The sequence below is a fragment of the Anser cygnoides genome, chromosome 1, assembly GCF_040182565.1.
Source record: "Anser cygnoides isolate HZ-2024a breed goose chromosome 1, Taihu_goose_T2T_genome, whole genome shotgun sequence".
NCBI classification, from domain to species: domain Eukaryota; kingdom Metazoa; phylum Chordata; class Aves; order Anseriformes; family Anatidae; genus Anser; species Anser cygnoides.
Window position 1 is genome coordinate 74,455,633 of NC_089873.1, and position 27,556 is coordinate 74,483,188.

The 27,556-nt window shown below is 39.8% G+C and overlaps 1 protein-coding gene across 13 annotated transcripts in view; it reads right to left on the reverse strand.

Moving 5' to 3' along the window:
• ARHGAP8 (Rho GTPase activating protein 8) overlaps positions 1-27,556 on the reverse strand; it is an 83,892-nt gene that overhangs the window by 2,131 nt on the left and 54,205 nt on the right. For 12 of the 13 annotated variants that reach the window (XM_048046869.2, XM_048046870.2, XM_048046867.2 and 9 more), the window contains 4 exons: positions 23,965-24,038; positions 9,896-9,973; positions 9,073-9,201; positions 4,575-4,678 (listed from right to left, as the gene is read on the reverse strand). In XM_048046869.2, coding sequence (XP_047902826.1) covers positions 4,575-4,678; positions 9,073-9,201; positions 9,896-9,973; positions 23,965-24,038 — 385 coding nt within the window. The remainder of the gene's footprint in view (positions 1-4,574; positions 4,679-9,072; positions 9,202-9,895; positions 9,974-23,964; positions 24,039-27,556) is intronic. The other variant, XM_048046877.2, reaches the window with a different exon arrangement.

The window sequence follows — 27,556 nt, forward strand, 5'->3', positions numbered from 1 at the left end:
AGGAAGGGCTGTTAATAAGAACATACTGGTGCCATAACTACCTTTTCAAAAGATTGAGTTCACAACGCAAGACTAAAAAGTCATCAGATTAAACAACGATGCCTGCTTCATGACCTTACGCAAAACACACATCATTCTCTCTAGAGTATGAATCACATATAGCAATGCAGCAAGCTACCACCAAAGTAACCGATGAGGGAAAACAATCAGGACAATGATGATTACCCTGCTAACGATGTGGCACAGACCTAGGTATAACCCTGATGGTAGATGGACAGTGAAGCTTGCCTTTGGATTCAGGTAAATGCAGCAAGGTTAGGGACTGGTGTTCTGGCTCTCAGGTCAAGAGACCCACACTGGCTACATCCACACTGAGTAATGTGCTGAGTGAGAACAAATCATTTTTTGGTGTTTCTTTCACTTGGAAGTCTCTAAAATAATGTGAGAGCTCTGCTGCAGCCCATCACGTTGGTGTTTTTTTACAGCATGAAATGAAAATCATGTGCCGCATACCCTAAGGAGGGTACTTTAAGCATATATGGGGCAGATACATTGTGATGGCACAAAAGCACATGGTATACTACTCGAGGGCCGTGGAGGGTGGAAGGAGCCAAACCTGTTGCAGGTGCCTCTCCCATGGTTTTTGAGGGTACTCCTGACATACTCTCACCTGCAAGGTGTACAGGTTCTGTCTCTGAACGCTTGTTGACACACATCCAGATCAAACTAGCCATCTCCTCAAAGGCTAATGCTTCAGCCCAAAGCAACAACACTGCAACTTGCTGGTAGAGCTGGTTTATAATAATTCTTAATATTTTTTTCATTTTCAGGTCCACTGTCTCAAAGAACGTTTCTAACTCTGAGATGAATCCACCTCTTCTTTCCTGTTACCACTTCATGAACATTTCAAGGAGGCAGTCAATGTTGAAACAATCAACAAAAATACCCATGACACAGCCTCTCTCCTGAGAGAGAAAATTCTTCACATAAAATGAACCAGTGATTATATCTGAGGCAGAGCTACGTTAAGCCTTGCCTGTGAGTCATCAATTAGGCAGACGCTCAGGAATTCAAGGGAGACACTGCACTCATTCCACCTTGTTCTCATTCCGCAGTGCGCAGCAATGCCTTCCTCAGCAGATCCCAGAAAAAGTGTGCAGCTGAATCCTACTCTTTCTCCACAATAATCTTTGCTGGCTCATCAAAAGCTGCAAGCAAGGAAGCCCTGTCATACCAGTGGTAATGGCTTTATCCCTCCCTGAGGGGATTTTGCTTCTTACAAGAAGAATACAAGAATTTGGCCATACAAATGGCATCTTTAGCATTTGGACTAACCCCCCTAGACTCTTTCTTTGATTCCATCATGAAGGTACTAACCATTACCTGTTTTAAGTGAGAATAGACTTGCTCTGCCAATTTGACAAGATAATAAAAGACAATTCTCCAAAGACCTAGATTTTATCTTTGAAGGAATCATCTGAACATCACAAAAAAGTGTAACAAGAAAGAACTACACAACTCCAGCTTGTTGGGTTTTTCCTTCTTTGACTGGAACACATATAAAAAATCATAATGTAGTGACAACTTATATTGAAAGAAAGGCCTCTAGAAATCTTTTTCTTTACCTTCAAATAAAACTTGCAAATTGCTAAACTCATCATTGGAAGTAAACACTGAAGATTTAGTGCCACATCAACAAATACAAAATATACATCTCCACCACTCCAGATTACATACCCAGTTTCCCCCAGCAAAGCTGTAACAATTTTTGGACTCCACAAACATGCATCCCAGCACCCTGATGGATAATGCAGGAGTGACACCACTCTGCCACTATTCTGCATAATGAACTTCAACAGTGTAATGGTAGAAGGTAGAAACAACCAATTACCATCACATTTTACAAATATAAGGACATCACCGTCTTTTTGACTTTGTACTCACAATGCTTAAGGGAAGTTGACAAGACACTTCCAGATGAAAATTACTAAATACTAAAACACTCCCACAAACTGACTGGAAATGCAAATTTCTATCCCTTACTCTCTGCTAACCATGCAGAGGTGCCAACTGCTTGTATCTGCTCCACGAGGCTTAGTCATCTAATCCTTCCCAACGTGCCCCATAGCCCCAGCCACCTCCAAGCTTTCCTGGTGATAATTACACTTTTAAATTGGACAAGTGATTGAGATAAAACATCAATTCAGAGCAATTCAGAGTTTTGAATATTTTTTTTTGCCAGCTTTTACTTTGCTTTAGGTTTGTTGCTTCGGTTTCAGATCTGAAGTATAGCTCATGTGACACAAAATCTTATCTATTTTTTCCATTTGGTCCAGGTAGACATTTTGAATTTGGCAGGTTTTTGCAGTAGCTCCCTTAGGCAAGTCAGCCACCCTTTCCCTGCATCAGTGACGATTAAAGGGACAGAAAGATGCAGCAGAGTGGGAAGGTGTTTAAGTATAGAGACAGGGGCTGTATTTGCTGTTTTGCCACTTGTTCCTGGTTGTCTGATTTTGTCTACAGACCTCAGTTCTCTGTGAATCCAAGGGGGGCCTGCAAATCCCTCGCTAGAGGCCACCTACACTGCAAAGTGGAGATGGACAGTGTGGATCTTTAACAGTATGCTGGGCTCCTTACTGGCAAAATCCCTGCCAGTCTAAGGTTAAGGAATTTGGACCTATTTTTGAAATGCAAGTCTTTTACTTCTATAGGAGTTGTAATGTCTTGCTGTAGCACTCTTGGACTAGAAGGAGCTGTTTCATTAAGTAAGGGGACTGAGACTGCAGAGAAAATGGAGATCTTCTTCTTCTTCCGCAAGCCTGTATCAGCCTGCACTTAAAGTATTCAAAACCTGTATCTAGTGATTACAATGCATCCCACTTCATGAAATTAGCACAAGTGCCTCTTGCACTTCTCAAGGCTGAGCTCATGGAAGAATTAAATTGCCTCTTACATGTAAGAAGGTTGATGCTTGCAGGTAAGAACTAGGATTATTGGTAGAGAGGTCTAAGTTTGAATTGTGTCAGTTTGCACAGCACACCAATCTGCAATGAATAGAAATCTCTAGCTCCTAGATTGTTTCACATTCCCTTGACCTTTCCACATGCAAATATTCCCCAGGACATTAAGGACGAAAAGCTATGGATCAGCAAAAATTGCAGAGCTGAGCACTAGTATCAACTTGACGCTGTGCTTTACATAACAAGACACACTCAAAAATAATGCTATGTTCTGTTGCCCAATTACAGAAAACACTATATAGTACTTTTGCACACCTCATTAACACCTCAAGTGCTCAGCTCTTAGGAAGTGCGTTGAGATGGTGCATCTATTACTGGAACAAAGTCACTTACATGATTCGTAATGCTGAGGAGAGATATCAGTTGCTTAAAGAATAGCTAATAACATGAGGAGTTCCTTAATAGCATTAGAGTTCAGCTAAGCAACAGTAAACAAGCATGTGGGTATTACAGAAACGTTGAAAGCACTGTCTGAGCAAGGGTCATATCAATGTCTTTCCTTTAATCTTGCTTTTCTATAGTGTTTTGAGGTAATATGGGATTAAATGTACCTGCTTATGAAATATGCTACAAGCTAGAATATGGTAAGCATGATCATAGCCCAAGAATAGTTACAGTTACAGAGGGCTAATTCCTCCAGTGGTAAAAATCAGCATCGTTCCATATCTGTCATTAGTTCAGTGGGCTCTTCAGACTTCTGAAGGCTGGGTCACTTCATTTAGTTGTCAGCTAAACTATGATCCTCAATATTAGGCACTTGGGTTTGAAAAATACAATCTAGAAAAGGTAATGCACTGGATAAGGCAGAAGGGAGGGAAACTAACACTCTCCTTACTGTCTTTTCCTGCACATAAACTGGCAGCAAAAGGATGTCACCAGGATGACTGTAGAATGGCATGTACTGGAAGTTCCCCAAACCCTCACACTTGTGGGGTTTCCAAAAACAGGTTAAAAATAATCAGCAAATTGTAAAGTAAGACAAAAGACAACTGATTTAGTTTATTCAGAAGTATACCAACCGTCCTTGCAAAATGGCATGACCAAAGCTTTTGTTCAACATTGTAGTAAATTCACCGCAGTAAATTCAAATTACAGAATTAGAGGCTATTTTACACAGGAAAATGTTATTTTAAAGATAATATACAAAATATTTTGCTGATTGTTGTTCCAAAGCTCATCAATATTTTTACCATTTACTAAAATGACACAAATGTAGTGTTTTATTTGCCCAAAACTTACGCTTTGGAAAAAAAAAAAAAGTGATTTTATGTAGTTTTATTCTGGCACCAAAAATTACACACTCACCATTGTCAATCTTTTTCACTCCAAATTAGGGGGAAAAAAAGAGTAAAACATATATTTGTGAATGGGAAGTGGAGGACAGAGGACTTTTAAATATTTCAGTGCAGGCAGAGTTTCATTTACACAGTAGATTTTCTTACATCTAAAGAATATTATGGTCAAGGTACGTCTGAGACTGTTGTTTAGCACTGGCTTTTGTTAGAAGTGGCACTAAAGATTGGCACTACTTTTGGAAATTTTGCTTATACTCACCATATGGAGAAAGCATATCAGATACTTCAGAACAACATAATTATGTTCAGGAAGTCCATGAATGATCTGTTTACATCTGGTTACTCGTAAACTGCTCTCCACACCTGCAATATCAAAGTCAGTCTTAATTTAACTCAAAAACATCAAAATATTACCAAGAACTAACACCTTATTTATATCATCTGGAATTACTTCGGCTATTCATCTGTAAAACTGACCACAAAAATCAGCCCTATTAACCTCCACCACCATTGTAACAGTTTGGGCTATCTCTTTGTATAAGCCTATCATATTCAGTATTTATCTGGCTAAGACTAACGTCCAGAGTATTTTCTCCATTCAGTGAAATAGCCAAAATAATTTGCTAGAAAATACTTTCCAAGGTCTTGTTTTGAATCCCATTATCTCCCCATGCATTGAATCCAGATGTCTACCTTTCATGCCTTGATTTTATTCTTGCTGCTCAAAGTGCTCTTTTGGCACTCTACTAACTTCAAACACTTTTGTGATTCTGCAGGAAACTTTTCTGTCTTGGACAAGGATTTATGAGGCAGCCACTTGAATGGGTAAGAACTTCGTAGAGATAAGCTTAAGCAGGTTCATTAACTCATTTCTACAGACAGGCAAATCTGCAACTAGACCCCAAAGTCACTTAGACAGTCTGGGTAAGAACTATGCTAACATTAGAATGCATTTTGAATGCTATTCCAAGTGACTTTTTTTTTCCCTGTAATATTGTAATTATCTTAGTACTGGAAGTTTAACATCAGTTTGGAGAGAGGTCTGACTGTTACAATCATGCCTGACCTAACCAACTGATTTGTGCTGATGTTTTTTCTCCATTTGTTCCATTTTTCTTTCTCTCCCTGACATTGCTAGAGATGCACAGAAGAATCTATGCATGCACAAAATTCCAGCATGTTAAATGTTCCCTTAAGCTCTGATTTAAATACATGAAGCTATACCATGGTGAGCTGTGTTGATATTTTTACTACTGCAAAGCTATCAGTTCCTGTAAGACACAAAAATCTGAGTCACAAGAATTTTCTTGCCAGCCTTCTGCAGAGTAAATAATTCAGGAAGTATAGCAACACCAGGCAAAGGAACTTTAGCAGTTTTCATGACCAAACAAGAAGTTCTTTGAAAATTTCAAGCTTCAAGTTTCTATATTCTTTTTTGCCAGTCACTTGGCTTATTTATTTCTCAGCTCCTGTCAATAAATCTTGTAAAAAATGTTTCAGATGAGACACTAAAGAAAAAAGCTTCACTATTATTTCGAAGTATTGTAAAGTAGGCATAGTGTTTTTCTGGGTTTGCAGGTTAAGAGATGTACTAGATACATCACACACTGCTCTGGTGTTTTCCAGAAGCCAGAATGAGAATTTTCAAATCATCCCAAGACAGCTGTCTATGATCGCACCTCTTCAAAGCTCTCTTCTGCACTGTATTCACAGAGAATATGCCTTTGCTGCAGTCCAGCTTGGCTCTCAGGCTTAACATCTTTAAAAAGTAGGATATCATCATAGCATCAAGAAAAGATAGTGGACATCACACTGCATAACAAAAAAGCTCAAGGAGAAATTCTCTTAAACTCCATCTTTCAACATACGCTGTCAAAATTTAAAACACCAATAAACAAAAATAACATTGAGACCTTCACAGATGCTTTGCCATGAAAAAAAAACCTCAGTATTCCTAGGACAATGCATTGCTCTCAGACTCTTCAGATTTGTTCTTTTTTTTCACTTAGCTCTAGCACAGAGTAACATCATGCCCAGAATGTCAGCCGACTAATTCAGTAAAAAATAACATTTACCAAATTGAAATTCCCCTATTCTTTACTCTGTTCTGAATGACTATCCTTACTTCCTTCATTTTTACAATTGCCTTGTGAATAGACTTACTTCTCTTAACACCCTGAGATATTTATTGTGTAGATGGAGGAATCCTTGATTTTAGTCTTGCAAATAAAAAACAGTACGGAACTTCAAAGGATTCTGAACATGACTAACTTGATTATTTTTTAATGGAAATACATCAATAGTGTTAGTGATATTAAATAATACATGCAGATGCTAGTGATGGGCACAGTATAAGAATTTTATATAGAACAAAGTGTATCTAGGTACACTAAACTTTCTGTACTGTTATTTGAATAGTAGCAAAACATAGAAACCTCAGAAGGAGTCTTCACTACACTTTACCAACATGCTGCAATTGAGATTTATGCCCAGCCCTAATTCTTTTATTGAGCTACCCCAACAGCAATGGACATGATAACGAAGATAACCTTCACTTTGCAACAGCAACATCCAGTGGTTACCAGAAGTATGTTACCAGACTCTGTTGGAAACTCTACTCCATTAAGATCTAATTTCCTCAAAAAACAGGTGTTGGAAAAATGTGTTCTTGTGACTTGTCACTGGAAGCCCTACTGGTTCTCTGCTAAATTGACAAGAGCCGCAATGGCAAAACACCAGCCTGAACAAGTAGAGGGTAATAAATCTCAGATTTCAACCTCTGTTATTAGGGGGTTGCCCTGCTAACATTATAAACTTTCAGTCCCTGACAAAGGCCACACAAGTGGCCACACAAGTTCTGTAATTCATATATTTATGTGGTATCAAATCTTTAGATAATTAATGCCTTCTATTCTCATGGTTTTAGATCCTTGGTTCCCTAATATGTTACTGTCCTGGTATCAGCTAGGATAGAGTTAATTTTCCTCCTAGTAGCAGGTATGGTGCTGTGTTTGGGATTTAGGATGAGAATAATGTTGATAACACGCTGATGTTTTAATTGTTGCAGAGCAGTGCTTACACTAAGCCAAGGACTTTTCAGCTTCTCGCTCTGTCCTGCCAGCGGGCAGGCTGGGGGTGCAGCAGAAACTGGGAGGGGACAGAACCAGGACAGCTCACCCAAACTGGCCAAAGGGGTATTCCATACCATCTGACATCATGCTGAATAATTAATATGGGTGGCTGGCCAGGGTGGGGGGACCGGCTGCTCAGGGATAGGCTGGGCATTGGTCAGCAGGTGGTGAGCAATTGCATGGTGCATCACTTGTTTGTACACATTATTAGTAGTAGTACTATTATCATTATTGTTATTATTTTCCTTTCTTTTCTGTCCTAATAAACTGTCTATATCTCAACCCCACAGGCCTTCATCTCTTTCTAATTCTCTCCCCCATCCTAGAGAGAGAGGGGGGAAGGTGAGCGAACAGCTGTGTGGTGCTTAGCTGCCTGCCGGGTTAAACCACAACAGTTACCCAGACGAACAGTTCCAATAAAAAAAATGTTCCTGTCCCTCTCCTCACCCAAGAAAAACTGTAACAAAAAATAAAATAAGCATACAAATGACCCCCTATTTTTTTTTCTATGATCATTTTCTATGATTCTACAATTTGGGAAAAGGACTTTCCAATTTACTGCAAGGTTCACAGTTGCTGTTGTCCCACAAAGGCTGTAAGAAAAGGAATTCCAAAGGGATTCCAAAATGGAAACATTTTTGTGTGTGTAAAAGCAGATTTTTATTCTCCCAGACTGCCAGTAGGGAGGATGCATTGAAAAAAAAAAGGGGGAGAACAGTGTCTAAAGTACTGATTTTTCAGGCTGCTTTTCTGCAGAGACTGGACTTCTGGTGTTGTGCTATCTGCCATCCATCTTCTGGTCCCCACCAACATTTAAACTGTTGGCACTATTAGATCAGATTTGATAGAGGTGTAGATCAATGTCAATGTACTATATGCCTACACATTTTGTGGAATTAGGCAACCGGGTAAAGAAGATGGACCCTAAAGGTGTCCCTGCTTTGAAAACATGCTACAGTGTGATATCAATTCTCACTAGGCATTAGAGGAGACAAAAGAAAGCTCATGTTTGTGATGCAAATCCACAGGAAAACATGCTTCATTAGCTCTGCTAGTCACAGGACTAGTTGTTCTTAGAGTTCTCTGTATGCACAAACAGTGAAAAAGATTGAGAGTGGACGCTGGTATCAGGAAATGCAAATACAGGGAATACAAGAAAAATGATAAAGATGATTAACAGCCTATTTACCATACTTATAGCAGAGTCTCTAATGTCTACAAAACATTATCTAACAATATAATGTGTTTGTACTTTTGTATTGAAGGTTAAGCCAAACTCCAAAAAGAACAGTAGTGGTGTTAGAGAAATTTGTCCCTCATATGTCCCAGTAAGGAGCTATCTGTCAGCCTTCTGAGCGGCCCATGATACTCAACAAAGCAGCAGAGCTTCTGATTCCCATGTTTGAAACTTCTGACAAGGTAATTACACCACTGTCCTTTTCTGGGTGGAATCCCACCTTGTGCTGGTACAGATTATGAGGTTGCCCATTAATGGCTGCAGTGAAAGCACTAATAGTATTACGTACCCACAACTACGTCATGGTTAGCAAACAACAGTGATTAAGAATTAGCCGGGTCCGGTTCAAATTGCTGTATGAATTTTTCTAAAACTGAGTTAATACTCACTGGTGATTCCAAGGATAGGATCATAACATTCAAAGGTTAGTAACGGCTGAGGGAGTTCCCTAAGGAAAGTCTTTAGGATAACAGCAGGAATATGGATATCATGATAGTCATCGAAATTCACAGACTTGCCTAAAAGAAAGAAAGAAAAAAAAAGAAAAAGGTGTTCAATCATATGTTTTACTTATTCTTTAAACTACCAATTAAAACCTGTTTCACACCACAATTAGAAGAGAAAACCTCCCGGCTTTCCAGCTTCTGGCAACTCCTAGCATTTTCTTTTAATATTTTTCATGGAGTTTTATTCATCTTGCTGTAAGAGATCCTCCCCATTAAGGCATTTCATAAAATTACTTCACAGGGACGTCAATGACTTTCAAAATGACTTCAATGTATTTCATAAATTACTAGGTAAAATTACATTTCGGTGCCATAGCCAGGGAAAAACACCAGAGGCAAAATGACACAAAGACACTGTACTTGGCATTTTTAACTAACTCTGGTAACTCAAACTGCACAGAGGTAATATGGGTGTTTATGATAAAAGAGACCATTTTTGACTCAAACCTCATCACTCACTAGCTGCTGCGGTTTTCAGAAGCTTTGGTCTGACGTCAATTGACGACTCTGTGTTCAGCAAGCTTTCAGTGCCTATTGCTATTTTTCAAGCTTCTGTACTAGTGCTTTTATTATGATATTTTAGTTTACAAATGACTTCATGATTAACTTATTATAAAAAAACTAGCATCTCTGCTTCACCAACAGAAACAAGATCAATAAGCCCTCACACTATTATTAATCTGTGGCAGTGGTTATGGCAGCTTACCCTGATTGTAGAGTTTCTGAACATCTTTGATAGTCTGGACACTGGCTGACCTTCTGAAGAGGCCCTCTACTTGTAGTCCTGAAAAACAGTTAATGTCCCATCTGTAAAAGCCATCACTCTCTTGTTTTTCCACATAGGTTCAGTTGAAGATAGAACAAAGGGAGAAGGTTTGGGAACAAATCCACTTGATACACTCAAGGTGGTAATAAAGTCCTTCAGAAGAGAATATAGAATCAAACAATGTTGTAGCAGTGCTTAGATCACTTTCTTTAATGTGTCTCACAGAAATACTACCACCTTTCCTTGAGTGTTTTAGCGTGTTGTACCAACTATATTTTTTCTTTAAATGTAGCTTTCAATTGTGCCTAGTGACAAGAAGCTGCATATTTACATTCACCAGGCTGCTTATGACCTCACCCTCACTGAGTGTATCTGCAAACTGAGCCCCCAAACTATGCCTGTAATCTGCTATTCTACTTTTAAATGCCTTAAAGCCTTTAGCAAGCTAAAGAGAGTATTTGCAAAGATTCCCTAAGCTCCCTCTTCTGTCAGTGGGAGAGACAAGATCCTTTAGGCTGGGGAATTTTTTATAGCATCTTTGGATGGAGGAGCCTATATCTTATCACTGAAGGGACATTAGCCTCCCCAGCTTCAAGACAGTTTTGTGCAGACCACTGCTCTTTCCACCTCTCTCTGGAAGTCAGTTGGATTTAAGACTCTGCCTGCCCATGGTATTTTGAAATACCTGATTCTAGTCTTGAGGCACTGCTGAAATAAGTATCATAAATTTCAGGAAGGGTAGCTATCTAATTTGGTTTCATGACTTTGACTAACTGAAATCCGTTTTCAGCTACAGAGAAAAAACTTCATACAATCAAGGATCTAAGTAGTATCTAAGTAGGATCTACGGACAACAGCTTTTAAGGTAAGTTATTTATCTGAATTATTATGCAAAACGGGATTTGGACAAGAAGTGTTACTTTTTTTTTGAGACTTGCATTACTTCCTGCTTTCGAGTTTGGTAAAATCTTTGTTTCCCTCTCTTTTTCCCTCTCTGGTTTGTGCTGTTCCTTCCACCCAGCAGGTAATGCAATTTGGCTCACACATAGTCTAAATTTGAGATACCTACTGGAATCACAGCTATGCAAAATATTAGACTATCCTAGTCTGACAAAACATAAAATTGCAGGCATTTTGAGAAGGGTGGCAGACTACCCACTGACTTGAAGGGGTTGCTGTGTGTTTTCTTTACATGAATGTGTGACAACAGATGATTGAACTTTTATTTTCTTTATAATCTTGCAGAAGCTAAGTAGCCAGGCTGAAAGCAATGCTTGTGTATCTCAATTGAAGTATGTGCATATCTATTTGAATGGTCAAGAACTGTTATGGTGTTCTAAAAATATTGAGTCATACACTAATGAAAGATACTGCCATTCTTGCAAATTCACCCAGGTCACATGCAAGAGAACATTTTATACTTGAAAAACTAATAAATACAATATTCCCTAATCAACCCATTCCTTACAGAACACCATTTAGTATTGGTCATATGAATTTAAAACAGTATACTAAAAGAATCGATAACATAATATTGAAGTAAGTTTCCGGAGACAAGTCTCAGAGGCTTCTGCAAAGAAACCCAAGCTCTACTTAAAAGTTCCCCACTCACAAGATTTAGAGGCTTAGACGGAGTTTAGCTGAATATGGCCCCTTATTTTTCTTTTTTTTTTTTGTTTGTTTTGTTTTTCTGAACACTTATGCTCTCTTTTTAAGTCCTAGGTTAAATATTAAAACTTTAGCTCATGCCTTCAAATCTGGAAGGAGTATGAAATCTCAGACTACACTATCCCTTCAAATCTGGAAGGAATATGAAATCTCAGACTATACTATCTGAGAAGAACATGTGTGTGTTTACTAAAGGAACCCAATAGACAGTAATTACGATCTATTGGAAGGCTTGTTTATTCCCAACCAGATCATGTTTCAATTGGATAAAGTTACTGCAAATGACATCACTGTAGTAAAACTGTTGCTTTAAATTTATAGTGCAACCTGTCTAAAGGCATGGCTTTGGAAATGCAGCTCTGAACAGCTGGCTTGTCGAGGCATTGCCCTCAGCAAACAGCAAATGCAATAATTTTCTTAAAATTTGTAGAATTTTAAGCTGGCTGTCAGTGGGCTAGAGGTTTTCCATAGAAACACATTTCAGAAGATGGACATCATAAATGCTTACAATTTGGTTTGCAGGAATTGCCTGAATAGTTAATGCTTTAATCTGATGTGAATCTCACTGTATAAACTACAGTATAATAAATATCCATTTTTAACATGTTTATTCCTTTACTGGCTGTGCCTTCAAGAGTCTAATTAAAGACATTAATCTGTAGTGCAGACAGCAGCTGTACTGGTCTGGCCCTGCACCCCATCAGTGTTACTGTAATGGCACATAACACTAAGCTCTTTCTGGATATGTTGTTTGGACGTCTTAAGGGGGAAAAAGCATCTTTCCTCCTCATCTGCAGAAATGGGGAATATGGGTGAAAACTGTGTTACTTCTAGAATTAATTTTCCTGGACAGCTGAAACTGAATAAATATACAGTAATTTCTTTGATCACTAGTGGCAACAAGCCAAATACCAATGCATGTATCTCCATTCCTTACATTTGTGGACAGCCACATGTAGAAATTAGTCAAATGACATGACTAATTAAATGCAGATTAATGCAACAATTCTTAGGAATAAAGAAAAAGATAAACTCTTTCTAAAGTAAAAGAACAGCAACTGCATAATAGCTGTGCCTTTTTTTTTTTCATTAAAAATGCTCAGAACAGGAAATAATATACTACAGGGATTTTTAAACAAAGCATGGGTCATAACTTCAGCCCACTGGTAAACAGATATGAGTCAGCAGCAGTTATGCTATTGAATGTGGAAAATGATGAGCCTGGGCACAAAAACAGACCTTCTGTTACACATTTTTCTGACTTCTGTGATACATATGAACTGAGTGGGATACTTTATTAAGAAGTCTGCAGGCTTAGTATTCGCTCTCAGTGCTTTCTGTGTTTCAGACGGGCCTGGCATAATGAGAGTAAGGGAAAGCTACCTAAAACATTAGAATGATGGTGCTACATGGAATTTGCCATGTCACATAGCCCGAACAACATTAGCATATGCCCCCAACTGGAGTCTCATAATAAGGGACAGGAAACGGAACAGGGACCTGATGCCTCTTGTTGGTTATTCCACTGGGAAGGGTAAATACACAGCCTTACACACAACCAGGAAATACATTTGCCAAGCCTGGCTCTTCCCTTTCAGTCACTAGAGGGGAAAATAAAAAAAAAGAGGTCTTGGAACTACCATAATTAAGCAACATTTAGCACTAGGTGTCCCCACTAAAGTGAAATTAATCACTTTGGTTTTGGAGACAAAATACATGTCAGAGCTACCAGAGTTACGAGATGAGGAAAAAAATTGGCTGAAGACAATCCTGGTCATTGCACCTCAAAATATTTGTTTTTATCCTTTCAAGAATATATTTTGATGTAGCCTACTCAATTTTTTGTTAGCGGTGTTCTCCAATCAAGTTCTGTTTACAGCACGATTTATGTCAGCTATCTCTTTAAACAGAAAAAAAATATAAATATATATATATATAGGTGTACAAGTTGAACTATTTTGCCATTATAGGCATGGGTAACCCAGTCCATAGAGAATACAAAAATTAGACTAACGGTGCTCACCAGACCACTACTAGGCACTGACTGGCATTAGCAGCTAGTCTGTGCTTTCCAGTACTGATTAACACACAGCTGCATGTCACTCAGCTATCCTATTAACACTGCAGATCCTCTGTTGAGATAAGTAAGCACAAACTGCTCCCTGCTCCTTACACACACACGAAAAGACAGAAAAATAGATGGATAGATACATGGATAGATACAGAGATCAGTGGAATTTTGTTACCGTGCCCTAAGCTCTCTGGACCAAAGAGAGCTAGTTTATTTTAAATATTAAATACCATACAGAAAACCATAGTGATATGACCAGAGAAAAAGCCATCTGTATCCAGTGAAGAGGGATTCTGAGATTGAGAATTTAACTGAGTAATTATTTAAATGTCAGTAATCATAAATGAAAACAGACAGACACTTCATTCCACACTGAAATAAGATGTGTTTTACCATAGTAGACAAAATTTTACACTGCAATGACACAATTGTGTCACACTGCGAATTAATAAATCATTGCTAAAAATACTTAACCCCCTTCTGCCTCCCTGATCAGTTGTCCCAAAGGAAAGACACAGAAAATCAAAACACATAAAGATAAATTAAAGCAACACATGCTGTCACATTGCTGAAAACTTGTCAAAGAAAGAGAGATGAGAAAATTACATTCTTTTTCTTTCAATCATCCTTGATTTGAGGGTTGCTGGCATCAAAAACCTTTGTTAATTTGTCTGCTTTCATAAGAGAAATAGCAAAGAGTGAGCATCTGAATTCCTTCTGTCCCAAATTGAGTTTGGAAATGCTTCTTTTTACTGCTGGTCCTGCCAAGTCTCAGGAAGTGTCCATTCCGATTTGGAACCAGTTTTCATCCTAATACAACTGATTCAGGCATCTTCTTGCAGATTACCTAATTCTAACAAGATTCCCTTTTAAAAATCCGAACTGATTTATTTCTACCATGAAGACTGATGAGTTCATATCATATTTCGAGTAATATCTTAATTGTTCAAAGTGGTACCAATTAAAATGTTTATACTTAGGATAAATTTGAGATATTTTTTTTTAAGGCTAGAATACAGTATGAATTTTGCACTGCCTTCCTTTCCCTTGTACTCTGTGCAATGAATACAGAACAAGTGAGCATGGTGTCTGCAGTTTGCAAAGATGATTTGCACAGCAAGAAGGTCCATAGAAAATCAAGGACAGAGGGAAAGAGAAGGCACAGTTTCAGCCCTACAGAAAAGCTGAGCAGTGGCAACAAGAATTTAGAACAGTGCATCTTCCCTAGAACCCAAAGTGTATTTGTGTCCTTGCAGCTTTGAAATGCACAATCTAGCCTTTGGATTTTTGAATGAATATTCTCGGTTTGCACTTGGTACCCCTGAACATAATTTATTTACAATGCCTGAGCATCTAAAACACAAACTGCTTATTACAAGGTTCATTTTTATTTGATGACACGTGAACCAGTCCTGAGGTTTATCTTGTCCCCATGAACCCTAGGTAAAAACATTCTCATGAAAACAAGAACTTAGAAATGTTTATATGGCCAATGTCAAGCTTTCCCACTGTTGCATTTTTAAAAGATATTTGAGTCATCACAAGAAGTGGAGGCCAGGAGGCAAAGTCATTAAGCTGCAGCACTCCATATGTACTCTGAATGCATAACCATCCATCTCTACCCATTGTGACTATCACCATCAGGATGCATTCATTCACATTAAAAAATGGAACCCAAAATTCTTCCATCAGCAAGATTTGTTGTGCTTCATGACAGTGATGGGAAGGAAAGATTAATCGCTGTTTACCACTGCTTTGGCTATTGAACAGACAAAGGACAGCTTTAGTTGTCACTATAATCATACCATATAACATTTATTACGCTGTGAATTTATTGGTCTGTTCCATCACTTCTGAGCTGCTGCTGATCTCAAACGGTCTCTTTAGTAATCAGCTCTCCCAAGTTTTCTGCATTATTTTTGTAGCTGTTTCCTTTGATTTCCTAATCAAATAAAAATTCCCTTAAAAGCTGGTTTCTGACTTCCAGAAGTTGGTCTGCTTACAAACAGAGTATTGGTTTTGCCATGCAGCTTTATTTTTAGTGTTTATCAGTTAGTACACTCAAACTGTGGGTTATACTTTAAAAACTGAGAGCATAGTGAATTGTATTAATACTGCTCTAAACAAACACCAAAACCACAAGCCACATTCCACCCAGCTTTTCTCTTGATACCTTACATCCAGTATGTAAATTGATTTCTATGAAAAAACAAAACAAAACAAAAAAAAAAAACAGATACATAAGCAAAAGACATGAAAGGGAACTATTGTGACATCTGAAGTTTAAAGGCAGAAGTGCATGTCTGAATCCTAAATCCTTCAGTGGATAAAACCACCAGCAAGGCTGGACAGTTCTGAAGCCATCAGGTCCGCCTCTGTCCTGCCAGGTCGCAGTGAGCAGCACTTGCAGCTACTTGCACATCCCTGAGCATTATGGACACACAAAGGTGCATCCTCCGTACCGTGGCATTACTTACATCTCTGGTTATCAAAACAGTTTGTTAGAAGTGACAGCTCCCATTTGCAATCTCACTTCAGCACAAAATAGGTTGCTGAGGACATGTGGGGACATATTAACCAGAGAAAAAATTACTACCCTGTGGCTTAAGCTAGGATTTTTTGAGCAAAGGGCCTGTGAGCAAAGCATCAAGATCATTACCACCAAAGGAATGACACCAAGTTAGAAACACTTATGAATTGTTCTGACAAAAGAGTGAATACTTAATTAAGCAAGGTAATTTCTCATGGCATGGTAGACATAAGGTAGTACACAAAAATCTTATTTAGTGCAAGTCAAGCCTTGCATTTATAAACTAGACAGATGAACAGGTTGACGTTTTGAGGCTGAACTAAGAAAAAAAAAAACATTCTCTGGCTTGCTGGTGTCTATGAAGATCTATTCACAAATACAGAATCATAGAATATCCCGAGTTGGAAGGGACCCATAAGGATCATCAAGTCCAACTCCTGGCACGGCACAGGTCTGCCCAAAAGTTTAGACCATGTGACTAAGTGCACAGTCCAATCTCTTCTTAAATTCAGACAGGCTTGGTGCAGTGACTACTTCACTGGGGAACCTGTTCCAGTGTGCAACCACCCTCTTGGTGAAGAACCTCTCCCTGATGTCCAGCCTAAACTTCCCCTGCCTCAGCTTAACACCATTCCCGCAGGTCCTGTCACTGGTGATAATGGAGAATAGGTCACCTGCCCTCCACTCCCCCTTGTGAGGAAGTTGTAGACCACAATGAGGTCTCCCCTCAGCCTCCTCTTCTCCAGGCTGAACAGGCCTAGTGACCTCAGCCGTTCCTCATATGTCTTCCCCTCTAGGCCCTTCACCATCTTCATAGCCCTCCTCTGGACACTCTCCAACAGTTCAATGTCCTGTTTGTACTGTGGTGCCCAGAACTGCACACAGTACTCGAGGTGAGGCCGCACCAGCGCAGAGTAGAGCAGGACAATCACTTCCCTCAACCGACTAGCAATGCCGTGCTTGATGCACCCCAGGATACGGCTGGCCCTCCTGGCTGCCAGGGCACACTGCTGGCTCATATTCAACTTGCTGTCAACCACAACCCCCAGATCCCTCTCTGTGGGGCTGCTCTCCAGCATCTGGTCGCCCAGTCTGTACATATAGCCAGGGTTGCCCTGTCCCAGGTGCAGGACCTGGCACTTGCTCTTGTTAAACTTCATGTGGTTGGTGATTGCCTAGCTCTCCAATCTGTCCAGATCTCTCTGCAAGGCCTTTCCACCCTCAACAGAGTCCACAACTCCTCCAAGTTCAGCGTCATCAGCAAATTTGCTCAAAACTCCTTCTAGTCCTACATCCAAATCATTTATAAAAACATTGAAGAGGACTGGCCCTAAAATGGAGCCTTGAGGGACCCCACTAGTGACCATCTGCCAGCCTGATGTGGCCCCATTTACCACAACCCTTTGAGCCCTGCCCGTCAGCCAATTGCTCACCCATCACATGATGTTTTTGTTTAACTGTATGCTGGACATTTTGTCCAGTAGGATCCTATGGGAAACTGTGTCAAAAGCTTTGCTGAAGTCCAAAAAAGATCACATCAGCTGGTTTCCCTTGATCGACTAGATGGGTGATCTTATCATAAAAGGAAATCAAATTTGTTAAACAGGACCTACCCCTCATGAACCCATGTTGGCTGGGACCAATATATGCACTGTCCCCCAGGTGCGCTTCAGTAACTTCAAGGATCATCCTCTCCATAATTTTACCAGGCACTGACGTGAGACTGACAGGCCTGTAATTGCTAGGGTCTTCTTTCTTACCCTTCTTGAAAATTGGCACAACATTTGCCAGCTTCCAGTCCAATGGGACCTCTCCAGATTCCCAAGATCGTTGAAAAATAATTGAGAGAGGTCCCGCGATGACGCCAGCCAGCTCTTTAAGCACCTTGGGATGAATCCCATCCGGACCCATGGACTTGTATGGATCCAGGTGGAGCAGCAAATCCCGCAGCACACGTTCAGGGTCGGTTGGGAGTTTGTCATTCCCACCGTCATGGTCCTCCAGCTCAGGGTACCCTGGGTCCCGAAGCCCATCATCAGGGTTGAAGACAGAGGCGAAGAAGGCATTAAATGTCTCTGCTTTGCCTATGTCATTGTCTGTGGGGAGACCTTCCCCATCAAGTAGCGGACCTATGTTTTCTTTGGTTCTCCTTTTTCTGTTCACGTATCTAAAAAAAAACTTTTTTATTGTCTCCCACAGACATGGCCAGCTTCAACTCTAGTTGGGCTTTGGCCACACGAATTTTCTCCCTACAAACACAAACAGCATCCCTGTATTCCTTCCTCGTCACCTGACCCTCTTTCCAGCAGCCGTACACTTTCTTTTTTTGCCCAAGCTCCAGTAGAAGATCCCTGGTCAGCCAGGCCGGCCTTCTGCCCCGCCTGCCTGACTTCCAATATTTTGGAATTGCCTGATCTTGTGCTTTTAGGAGGCAGTGCTTAAAGGTTGACCAGCATTGATGGACACCAGTGCCTTCAAAAGCAGTTTCCCAGGGGACCTTGCTGACTAGTTCCCTGAGCAGCCTGAAGTCTGCTTTCCCCATATCCAGGGCTGAAGTTTTGGTGGCAGTTTTCCTTCTATCACCATAAATTCTAAACTCAACCACTTCATGGTCACTATGACCGAGACGGCCGCCAATTGCCACGTCTCCCACAAGACCCTCTCTGTTCTCCAGCAACAGATCTAGGAGGGCACCTTTCCTAGTTGGCTCTCTTAGCACCTGCACCAAGAAGTTATCATCTAGGTGCTTTATGAACCTCCTGGACTTGCTCATGTCAGCCGTGTGGTGATCCCAGTTGACGTCTGGCAAGTTGAAATCCCCCATAAGGACAAGGGGAGTTGATCTTGAGGCATCTCTTAGTTCTGCAAAGAATAATTCATCGGCGTTGTCGTCCTGGCCAGGTGGTCTGTAATAGACTCCCACAACAACATCCTCTTTATTTGTTCGTCCCTTAATCTTTACCCAGAGGCTCTCAACTTTGCCATTGCCAACTTGAAGTTCCGCACAGTCCAGCCCATGCTTCACATACATCGCCACCCCGCCTACCCTGCCTGTCCCTCTTGAAGAGCCTGTAACCATCTATTGCAACACATCAGCCACAGGACTCATCCCACCAGGTTTCGCTTATGCCGATGATGTTGTAGCTGTGGGACTGGGCCAAGACTTCTAGCTCATACGCTGTGTTAAACCTATCCTTTCTCTTTGGCTTGACTAAATCATCAGCTAGCTTCAAGCTGATACTTTCACTTTTGAAATTAAGAGAACTTCTCTATTTTGGTCCAGAAGATGAACTCTAAGACTTAGTCTTTATGAGATGATGATCTTCTCAGATACTCAGAAATTGTTTTGAGAAACCAATTCTTCCCTATGAAGGTTAGCAAGAACTGAAATGATGCATTTTTAAAATTCAGTAATAAAAACATCAAAACCATTTTCACCCTCAAGTCAAGCTAGAATGAATGGAAGTAGTGAAATGCCTATTTTCTCTTCCTTTGTTAAAAAAATAACCTGAACTTTATTACAGAAATTAAGAAACGTAGTTCATTGTGTTTATTATAACAGCAACTGAGGCATCAGGCAGTAACAGATCTCATTTACATGATACAAACAGAGGTACATATGTTTATGGTAGATTCTTTAGTCTCTGTTAAGCTGTTACAGTACTGGGTGACTTACTATGGATCCGTTCAGTCATCTTGCTCAGAGACAGCTATCTAAATATCCTTTTGGATAAATATATGAGGAAGAAACCTGCACTCACTGTTAATTTGGCTGCTGGGGACAAGGATGTAGTTGCTGCCTTCAGAGTCCACTCAGTAATGTGGTAAAAGAACGGGAGTTGTGGCTCACTTGCAAACAATGGTGTCTGAGAAGCTTCTGTGATCTAAGTTTCAGAAACTGATTTCAGGTACATAGATGGGAAGATGTAGTAATGGGAAGAAAGAGCGGAAATACTGCACCTAGTGTAAAACAACAACAACAACAAAACTTCCCCCTGCTAATTCTGTGAGGATAGATACTATGCCAAAAATCAAGTGGAAAAGGTAGTGACAGTGACTTTTTGTCACTTCTGGAAGATGAACTGAAGTTTTCGCCACACTCAGAACTGCATCTGGAGTACAAAGAACGTTGCCAGTCAGCCTCGAGGGCTGTCAGCACTGGGACCGACACTCGCTGAAGCTAATGGCAGAATTGAGACATTCCAGATTTAGATAAAGAGTTAAAATCAGAGCAGACAGCAGGTACAACAGATACCTGCACACTTATAATCAAGTGCAAAAAAATGCATGTCTATCACCTACTGCTTAACAGCCTTGGCATGGCAGGTACTTGGCTTTCAAGCATCAGCTGGCTGAGAATGTCAGAAAATGCTCTACCTGACATGCCATCTCTCTAACTTAGAAATCTGGTTTGAGGAGATCTCTTTATGATAGGGAATATGTCAGCTCTGAACAAACCTGTGCTCGGTTGGAAGATATCAATGTTGGCAGAGTTTGTGCCCTGCCTTCTTGGGGACCCAGAAGGACAGAGAGCTGAGGAAAAATGTGATAGTCTGGCCAGCAAGTGCATTGTCTGGGCTACAGATCTGTGGTCAGCATTACCATGCCACTGACTTGCACAGATGCACAAAGCAGGAGGGCTTTTGTTCAGAAGTGTCATCACAATTCCTCAGAGACTATCCTTAACAAATTGTGCTGATACTGCACTGAACAGATGAACTTTTAGCCAAAAAAAGATAAAGTTTGGAGAAAATGGATGATTACTGCTTTCAGAATAACAAACATTAATCTAGGAGAAATTCTGCAATGACAAGGTTGAGACAACCCTTTTTTTTTTTTCAACCGTGAAAACTGAAACTTGTGGGTTGTTTTTTTCTTTGTTTTGTTGTTGTTATTTTTGAGGGAGGGGGGCAAGGTTTTATATGCTGTGTTTTCAGAAAACTGAGGGCACCTGATCTGGATCCAACGACTGGTGAGAGGGAAGGGTCTGAGATTGGTGCAGCGGTGATGAGACAAAGTAACAAGAAAAACAGGTCATGGGGGAGCTTTTGAGTCTGATCAGTACAACAAATTGCTAGTGAAACACTGGTCACCAAAATACAAATGACAGCAATAAACCCTCTAAATTTCTTAAAGATTTCTTTATAATCTTTAAATAGGTCCAAGGAAGTGCCAGACGAGCAAACAACACCTCCTCCATGCAGCCAGAAGTTTAAATCAACTGACAATTTTAGTGACTGATTTTTCACTCAATTTCTTAATAATAACAGCTATGAGAAGTAATCATATTAGTGCACATTCATCCTTGTTTTAGCTCTCCTGACTCCTGTGGATTAGTGAGGAAGAGGTATTTGCCTATTAAGATAAGCTAAATATATGTAAGGATGATTGTTTCATAACAATTTAAAACGTGAAAAAGTCTGGCTTTCATCTGCAGATGGGGCATGCAGTGATACACTACACAAGCTCTAATTATCCACTTAAAATTATAATTACAGAGATTGTCTCAAGCTGCCAGTCACTTGCCTTCAACATCCTTAGTAGTGAACTATTTACATTTTCTGTATCCAACCATAATACATTCGAAACAAGCTACACCTGCAAAGTTTTCATCTTTAACATGTCTTGGAGCAGCACATCCAAACAGTTTTATGAGCTTGAGTGGAGGTTCTGAATTAGGACCAAGAGGCCTTCAATAAAGTCTATTAGGGGCCCTTCATGTGCTGCAGATCAGTAGATACCTTTAATAGCAGGACTGGCCCCACTCCAATACTTGGCCTTTGGCTGCTGCAGGTATTTTGAAGATAAATCAGCAATTTCAAGAGGCAAGGAGCCAGCTGTTCTGTACACAAGCAGGCCTATAAATGCTATGCTCCGCTTGTGAACTGAAAGCAGGTATCCACTGCAGTGGATCTCTCTCTCAGTCTCCTACACACATCATTAAGCGTCACTCAGGGTATGAAACCTAAACAGCAAAAAAAAGGCAGTTACTGAATATTCTTATTTTCTATAGAATAAACTAAACTATGCAGGAGCTTAGCTAGCAATGAGGGCATGATCTTGCACTGATTTAAATGAAGCTAGGATTTCTCATGAGAATCAGCAATACAGCTGAGAAGCATTTTTCTTGACATCCCCTCTTTGTTTTCACAAATGTGAAGCCTATTCAGTGCAGGTTTTAAAAATGTTTGAAATTTCTCACTCAGGATTCGAATAAACTCGTAACTCAAAACAAACCCTAGTGGCAACAGTTAAAATGAACAGAAATCAATGATGCACATACTTGAATACTGAAAGGAAAATTTACCTTGTTCAGAACAGCAGCTCAATAATGCAGTTAAGAATTGGGAATATTGGGGGATGTAGGTTTGGGGTAAGCCTCTCTACAGAGGAAATAACTTTAAATAAATTTAAATTTAAATCAAATAATTTATATTTTATTCTCTTTATTGTGTGCTGTCAATACAAATAGTTCTTTAAATAAGAAAAATCTCAGATAAAACTGTCATATTTAACAGCAATATAGAGATATGACCCTGTTTTTAGCCTTAAAAAAAATCACGCTAATCCTTAAAATTTGTTCAAACATTGACCAAAATTAATAGCATATTAAAGGCCGGTGATGTTTCCATTAAAAAAAAATAAAATAAAATAATGGAGCCAAACACATTCTGATCTTCTTCACTTGCTTCTATCAACACACTTATTAAAAAATCACTGCCTTCTTTCAGAGGTTGTGGGATCATTCCCAGTTTTTCCAATTTGCAATGCTGTGCAAGTCACATAACTGTGTTATGCTTTGTTTCTGTTCTGCCAACTGTAAGATAAATGTACTTAGCCTATAGATTTGATACTGTAAAATTTAGTGAACACTTGTGAACCTCTGAGGCCTTGGAACACGAAGGGCTATGGAAATGGTACTGTCATGGCTTTCAAAATCAGGGATCAAAATGTGCAATTGTATTATACAGAGAAAAGAAAAGGAATTTCACAACTTCAGCCTTGTATCTTTCTCCCTGTATGCTACTCCATCCCTATGTCAGGAGAAGAGTCCTCTTGCCCTACCGATAGTACTTCACATTGCTCAGGTATGCACTGAGGAGCCCAGCTGGTAAAGCCAACATTTCAAAGTGGCCCTTCTTCACTCTATTACATGAAGGTGATCTGGGAGCTCAGATTTGGACATTCCCATTTTAAATAAGGGCCGTTGTAATGTGTATCCCCACATACTGCAGCTATAGATATGAACTCCCGTCAAAGGGTATGTAACTGCCATTAAAAATATTTTGTGAAGGGAAGACTTCAGGTTTACTCCTGCAAAATGCATTATCTTCAATGAGTTTTTATGCCCACTGGTTCTGTAAATACAGAACTACTCATTGATTTTAAAAGTAAGTTCTAATTAAAATCCACAATATGATATGGGTTCATGATGTGGATTTCAAGACATCTTTTCTCACTTGCTATTCCCTAATCTAATACTGAGAGCAAGAAGTTTTTTGTTGTTGTTGTTTTGTTTGGTTTGGTTGTTTTTTTTCCATAGCAGGACAATAATCTACTTCCTATCAATTAAAGATCTCGAGGCAGTGCCCAATTGCCACTCAAGTTTTCAGGATTTAAACACAACCTTCAATTTTAGGCTGCAGATATTAACTTTGGTGAATCCGGCACTGAGTGCTATAGTTTCATGCTACTGACATGGTTCTGAAAAACATATCCCCCCTTTAACACAAAACTCACCTTTTCTTTTTAGGTAGGATACGGTTTCCTTCATTACTGGGGGGATTAGTTCACCCTTACTTTTGTCCTTGATACTGTTAGAAAGAGAAAAAAAAAAAAAGAAGTAATGGTCTTTACACAGTATTAAAAGAAAAGTTAAAAACAAGACAGAGCAGCCTCAGGAAAACTTGGACTGAAAGCATACATTTGCTTCCACAAATTAAGGAGCCAACACCTTGGTGCCTGCACCAAATACAAGAGTCCTCCACAATTGCAAGAAGTGTTGAATGAGCCACTGAAAGAGACAACTTGGAGTTTCAGTCAAAAAGCCATTCCTAATTATTTTTTTCCTGCTAGAAAGGATGTATGACCACAATGGTGATTCGTAGATAGAAGTGCTCTTTGCTGTGCTGAAACAGAGTCAAGGACAGAGTGGCAGAACGGTGTTCCAGGCTAACTCTGCCCCCACTTGAGGCTGGTTTTGCTCTAGTTTTGTTCCCCTCGCTTGGCATGCCCCAGCTGGGCTGTGCTCAAGAGGTCACGGTGACAACAGAAGTGATTGCGTTGACTGGATTTCGTTGCATGCCCTTGGTGGAATGTGGCTTTAAGGCAGCTTAGAGGCAGACGAGGAGTTTGAAATGAATGCTTTCTAATAGTCTTGATCAAGGGATGCTGCAAGTTTAGGAGCCCTTTATCATGCAGATTTTTCTTTGTCATTTCTTTTTAAGCCACAGTGTATGTATAATTAAAAGGATATTGTACTATTTATTTTGAAGGCAAAGTGATGCAGTGAGATTGAGGTTATTAATGCTTTGAATGATTCCCATGAAATGAGATTTTTTTTCTCTTTCATGAATGAGCAGCTGAGGCAAAAATCGAACATAGCACTTTCTTGATCTAGACAGCACGGAAAATTCTGCAATTATCTTATTTAAAAAATGAATTTGGCAGTTTTAGAAGTATAACAAAAAAGACAGTATCTGCTGAGCATTCTGCTACATTCATATAGTAATCAACAAAAAAATAAAGGACCAATCTCAGATTTAAAAGTAACAATTTTATACGTCATATTTAAAGGGTGACCAGCTTTACTGACAAGCTCTAAAGCACCAGCACAAAACAGCATGGAGACTGTGACTGTATAGAGAGAGGCTGCCACTGCTGCAGCTCATCTACAGAGTATGTGAGACGCTTAGAAAAGATGATACACACAATGTGTTAAACATACCTTCAACCTAGCTGAGGTTTGCACCTGTAGACAGGAATGATTCTTACAGAGTTTTTCTTTTCAAAGCACTGTGATTTCTTCTCTTTTTGCGTAGACTGGCTTAGTTTCCCAGCATAAAGCAACTGATACTAACTGGAATGTATTTGATAAAACTTCTGTAACACTGTTGCATGGAATGAGCAATCCAATATTCTATTTTGTGTTTACACTACGCATAAAAACATATTTTAAAATAAATATTACAGCTACGTCAGTCAGCATGGAGGAGTAAGGAAAGTGGTGAATTAAATCTCCCCCTCCACCTCGCATTTGTTTTCCCTCTGCCTATGAAGGGAGTTAGAAGAGGTCATGTAGATTGTTTGATCTGGGTTCTCCAGGCTTAGAAGGCTGCCCACCCAGCCTCACACACAGGGCTGGTGAGGGAGCTCCCCAAAGGGGAAGAGTCAGAGCAAGATCCTGCCTTAGACACTGACTCACCATGTGGTTTTGCCTCTCATAAACTGACAGGAATATACTTCACACCATTTAGTTATTCACCCTTCAAACATTTTCATCTAATTCATCACCCCAGTGACACAATGCTGAGCCATCAGTGCCATTTCTTCCAGTTACAGTTTTACTGTCAACCCAGTCCTGCTCTTACTCTTTCCTGTCTTCACCATCCAACTTCTTTCCAGGCACTCATGTCTGTGAATGTTATCCAGATCTTCTCAGACCATATTCTTTTTCCTCTACTGTGCATATTTAGTGTCTCTCTTCCCCTAGTGCTACGTAAAACAATACAATTTGATAGGTGATTGGGATAAACTTGCTTATCCAGCTCCTAGATCTTGCTTTACTACTTCAAATACCCTAGACCACCCTGCTGTTTGAAAGGAAATAGGCTATCCCTTCAGCCACAGAACTAATGAAGTTGATCTGCTATGGATTTGTATCCTATGTCCTATCAGTTTCCTCATCATAGTGATTGTGGATAGTTTCCTTATGTTATAAACTCACTTTCCTTCCACAGTACTTTCATCTCCTCCCCTTACCTCTTTCCCTCAGGTTTCCTCACGTTAGGAGCAACTCATAATTAATCACTATCTAAACACTAACTGGTGCATCAGCAGACCAAAGACAAAAAAGAACCTAAATTTGTGCTATAGTTCCCCCCCTTCCAGCCAGTGATTTTTAAAAGCTTGTTGAAATGTAGCATTTGTGAGAGCCCTTTCCTCTGCCAAATGTGGTTGACATATGTCTGTACCTTTCCTATGAAACCTGACTAAAAATCAGTCCACTGAACATTTTTTTCCTGCTCTTCTTCAACAAAGTATCCATACCAGAACATGAAGTGTATAAAATTCAATATTGATGTATGTATGTATTAATACTATTTTGAGGAGACAGTGCTGTATCTATATGTAACAGGAACTGTAGGAGAGAGGAATTTTCTGTGATGTAAGCAGACATAGGAATTTTGCTAGAAAATATACTCCAGTTTCACCTACCACATTCACAACATGATAGTTTTAGTCATTTGACCAAATAAATTCTGCGTATGTGTGCAATGCACTTGCAGGAAGAAAAAGACTAACAGTAAGGACTGAGTTTAATTCAGATAATCCTAAAGTATGACCTTTTATATATCACTAATTCTCATCATTTGCTGCTGCTTGCAAGTATGATCTTAAGATCAAATGATACAAATTCCTGTCCTTACACACCAGCAAGGCACTATTAATTTCAATATGAAACAGTACTGGACTTGCTGGAGTAATCACTGTCTGCAATATCATAATAACACGGCAATGGCCAGAAGATTTATGACCTGACTTGTAAGTCCAACTTCACCTTTCTCATTACCACAGACATCTTGTGAGAGCTACATTAGAGGCCATAAGTGCTTCACGAAAAATCTCACTGACTAGAGACAGACATGGCCTGAAATGCTACCAGGGCCAAGTTTATGACCTTGCCCTCAGAGGAGCATCCTCTTCCTACCCACAGTGACAATCAGGTACCTGAGCACCCAATATTTTTTTAACCTGATCAAAATATCTCTCCCAGCAGCATAAGCCTCCTAGCCACTTTCAGGATAGGAATTCTGTTACTCCTAAAGTACTAAGTCTCTCCCTCTCCTTCCAGCTTCAGCATTACCTTCAACAAACTTCCAGCAGTTTCACAGATGCTGGTGACACCATAGCACAGAAAGTCAGTGTTACAACATGCAGGAGATGTCCAGCGCTCTCAGAACAGCTCTGAGAGCCAGGTTGTCCTCCCCTTCACCCAACATCCATCTAGACCCTTGGGAGGAAAAATTTAAAAGCAGCTTTGCTGCAGTGCTGTGAGCTCTTATACCAGCCCCTGAAAAAGGAACACAGCCACATAAACACAGAACATGTG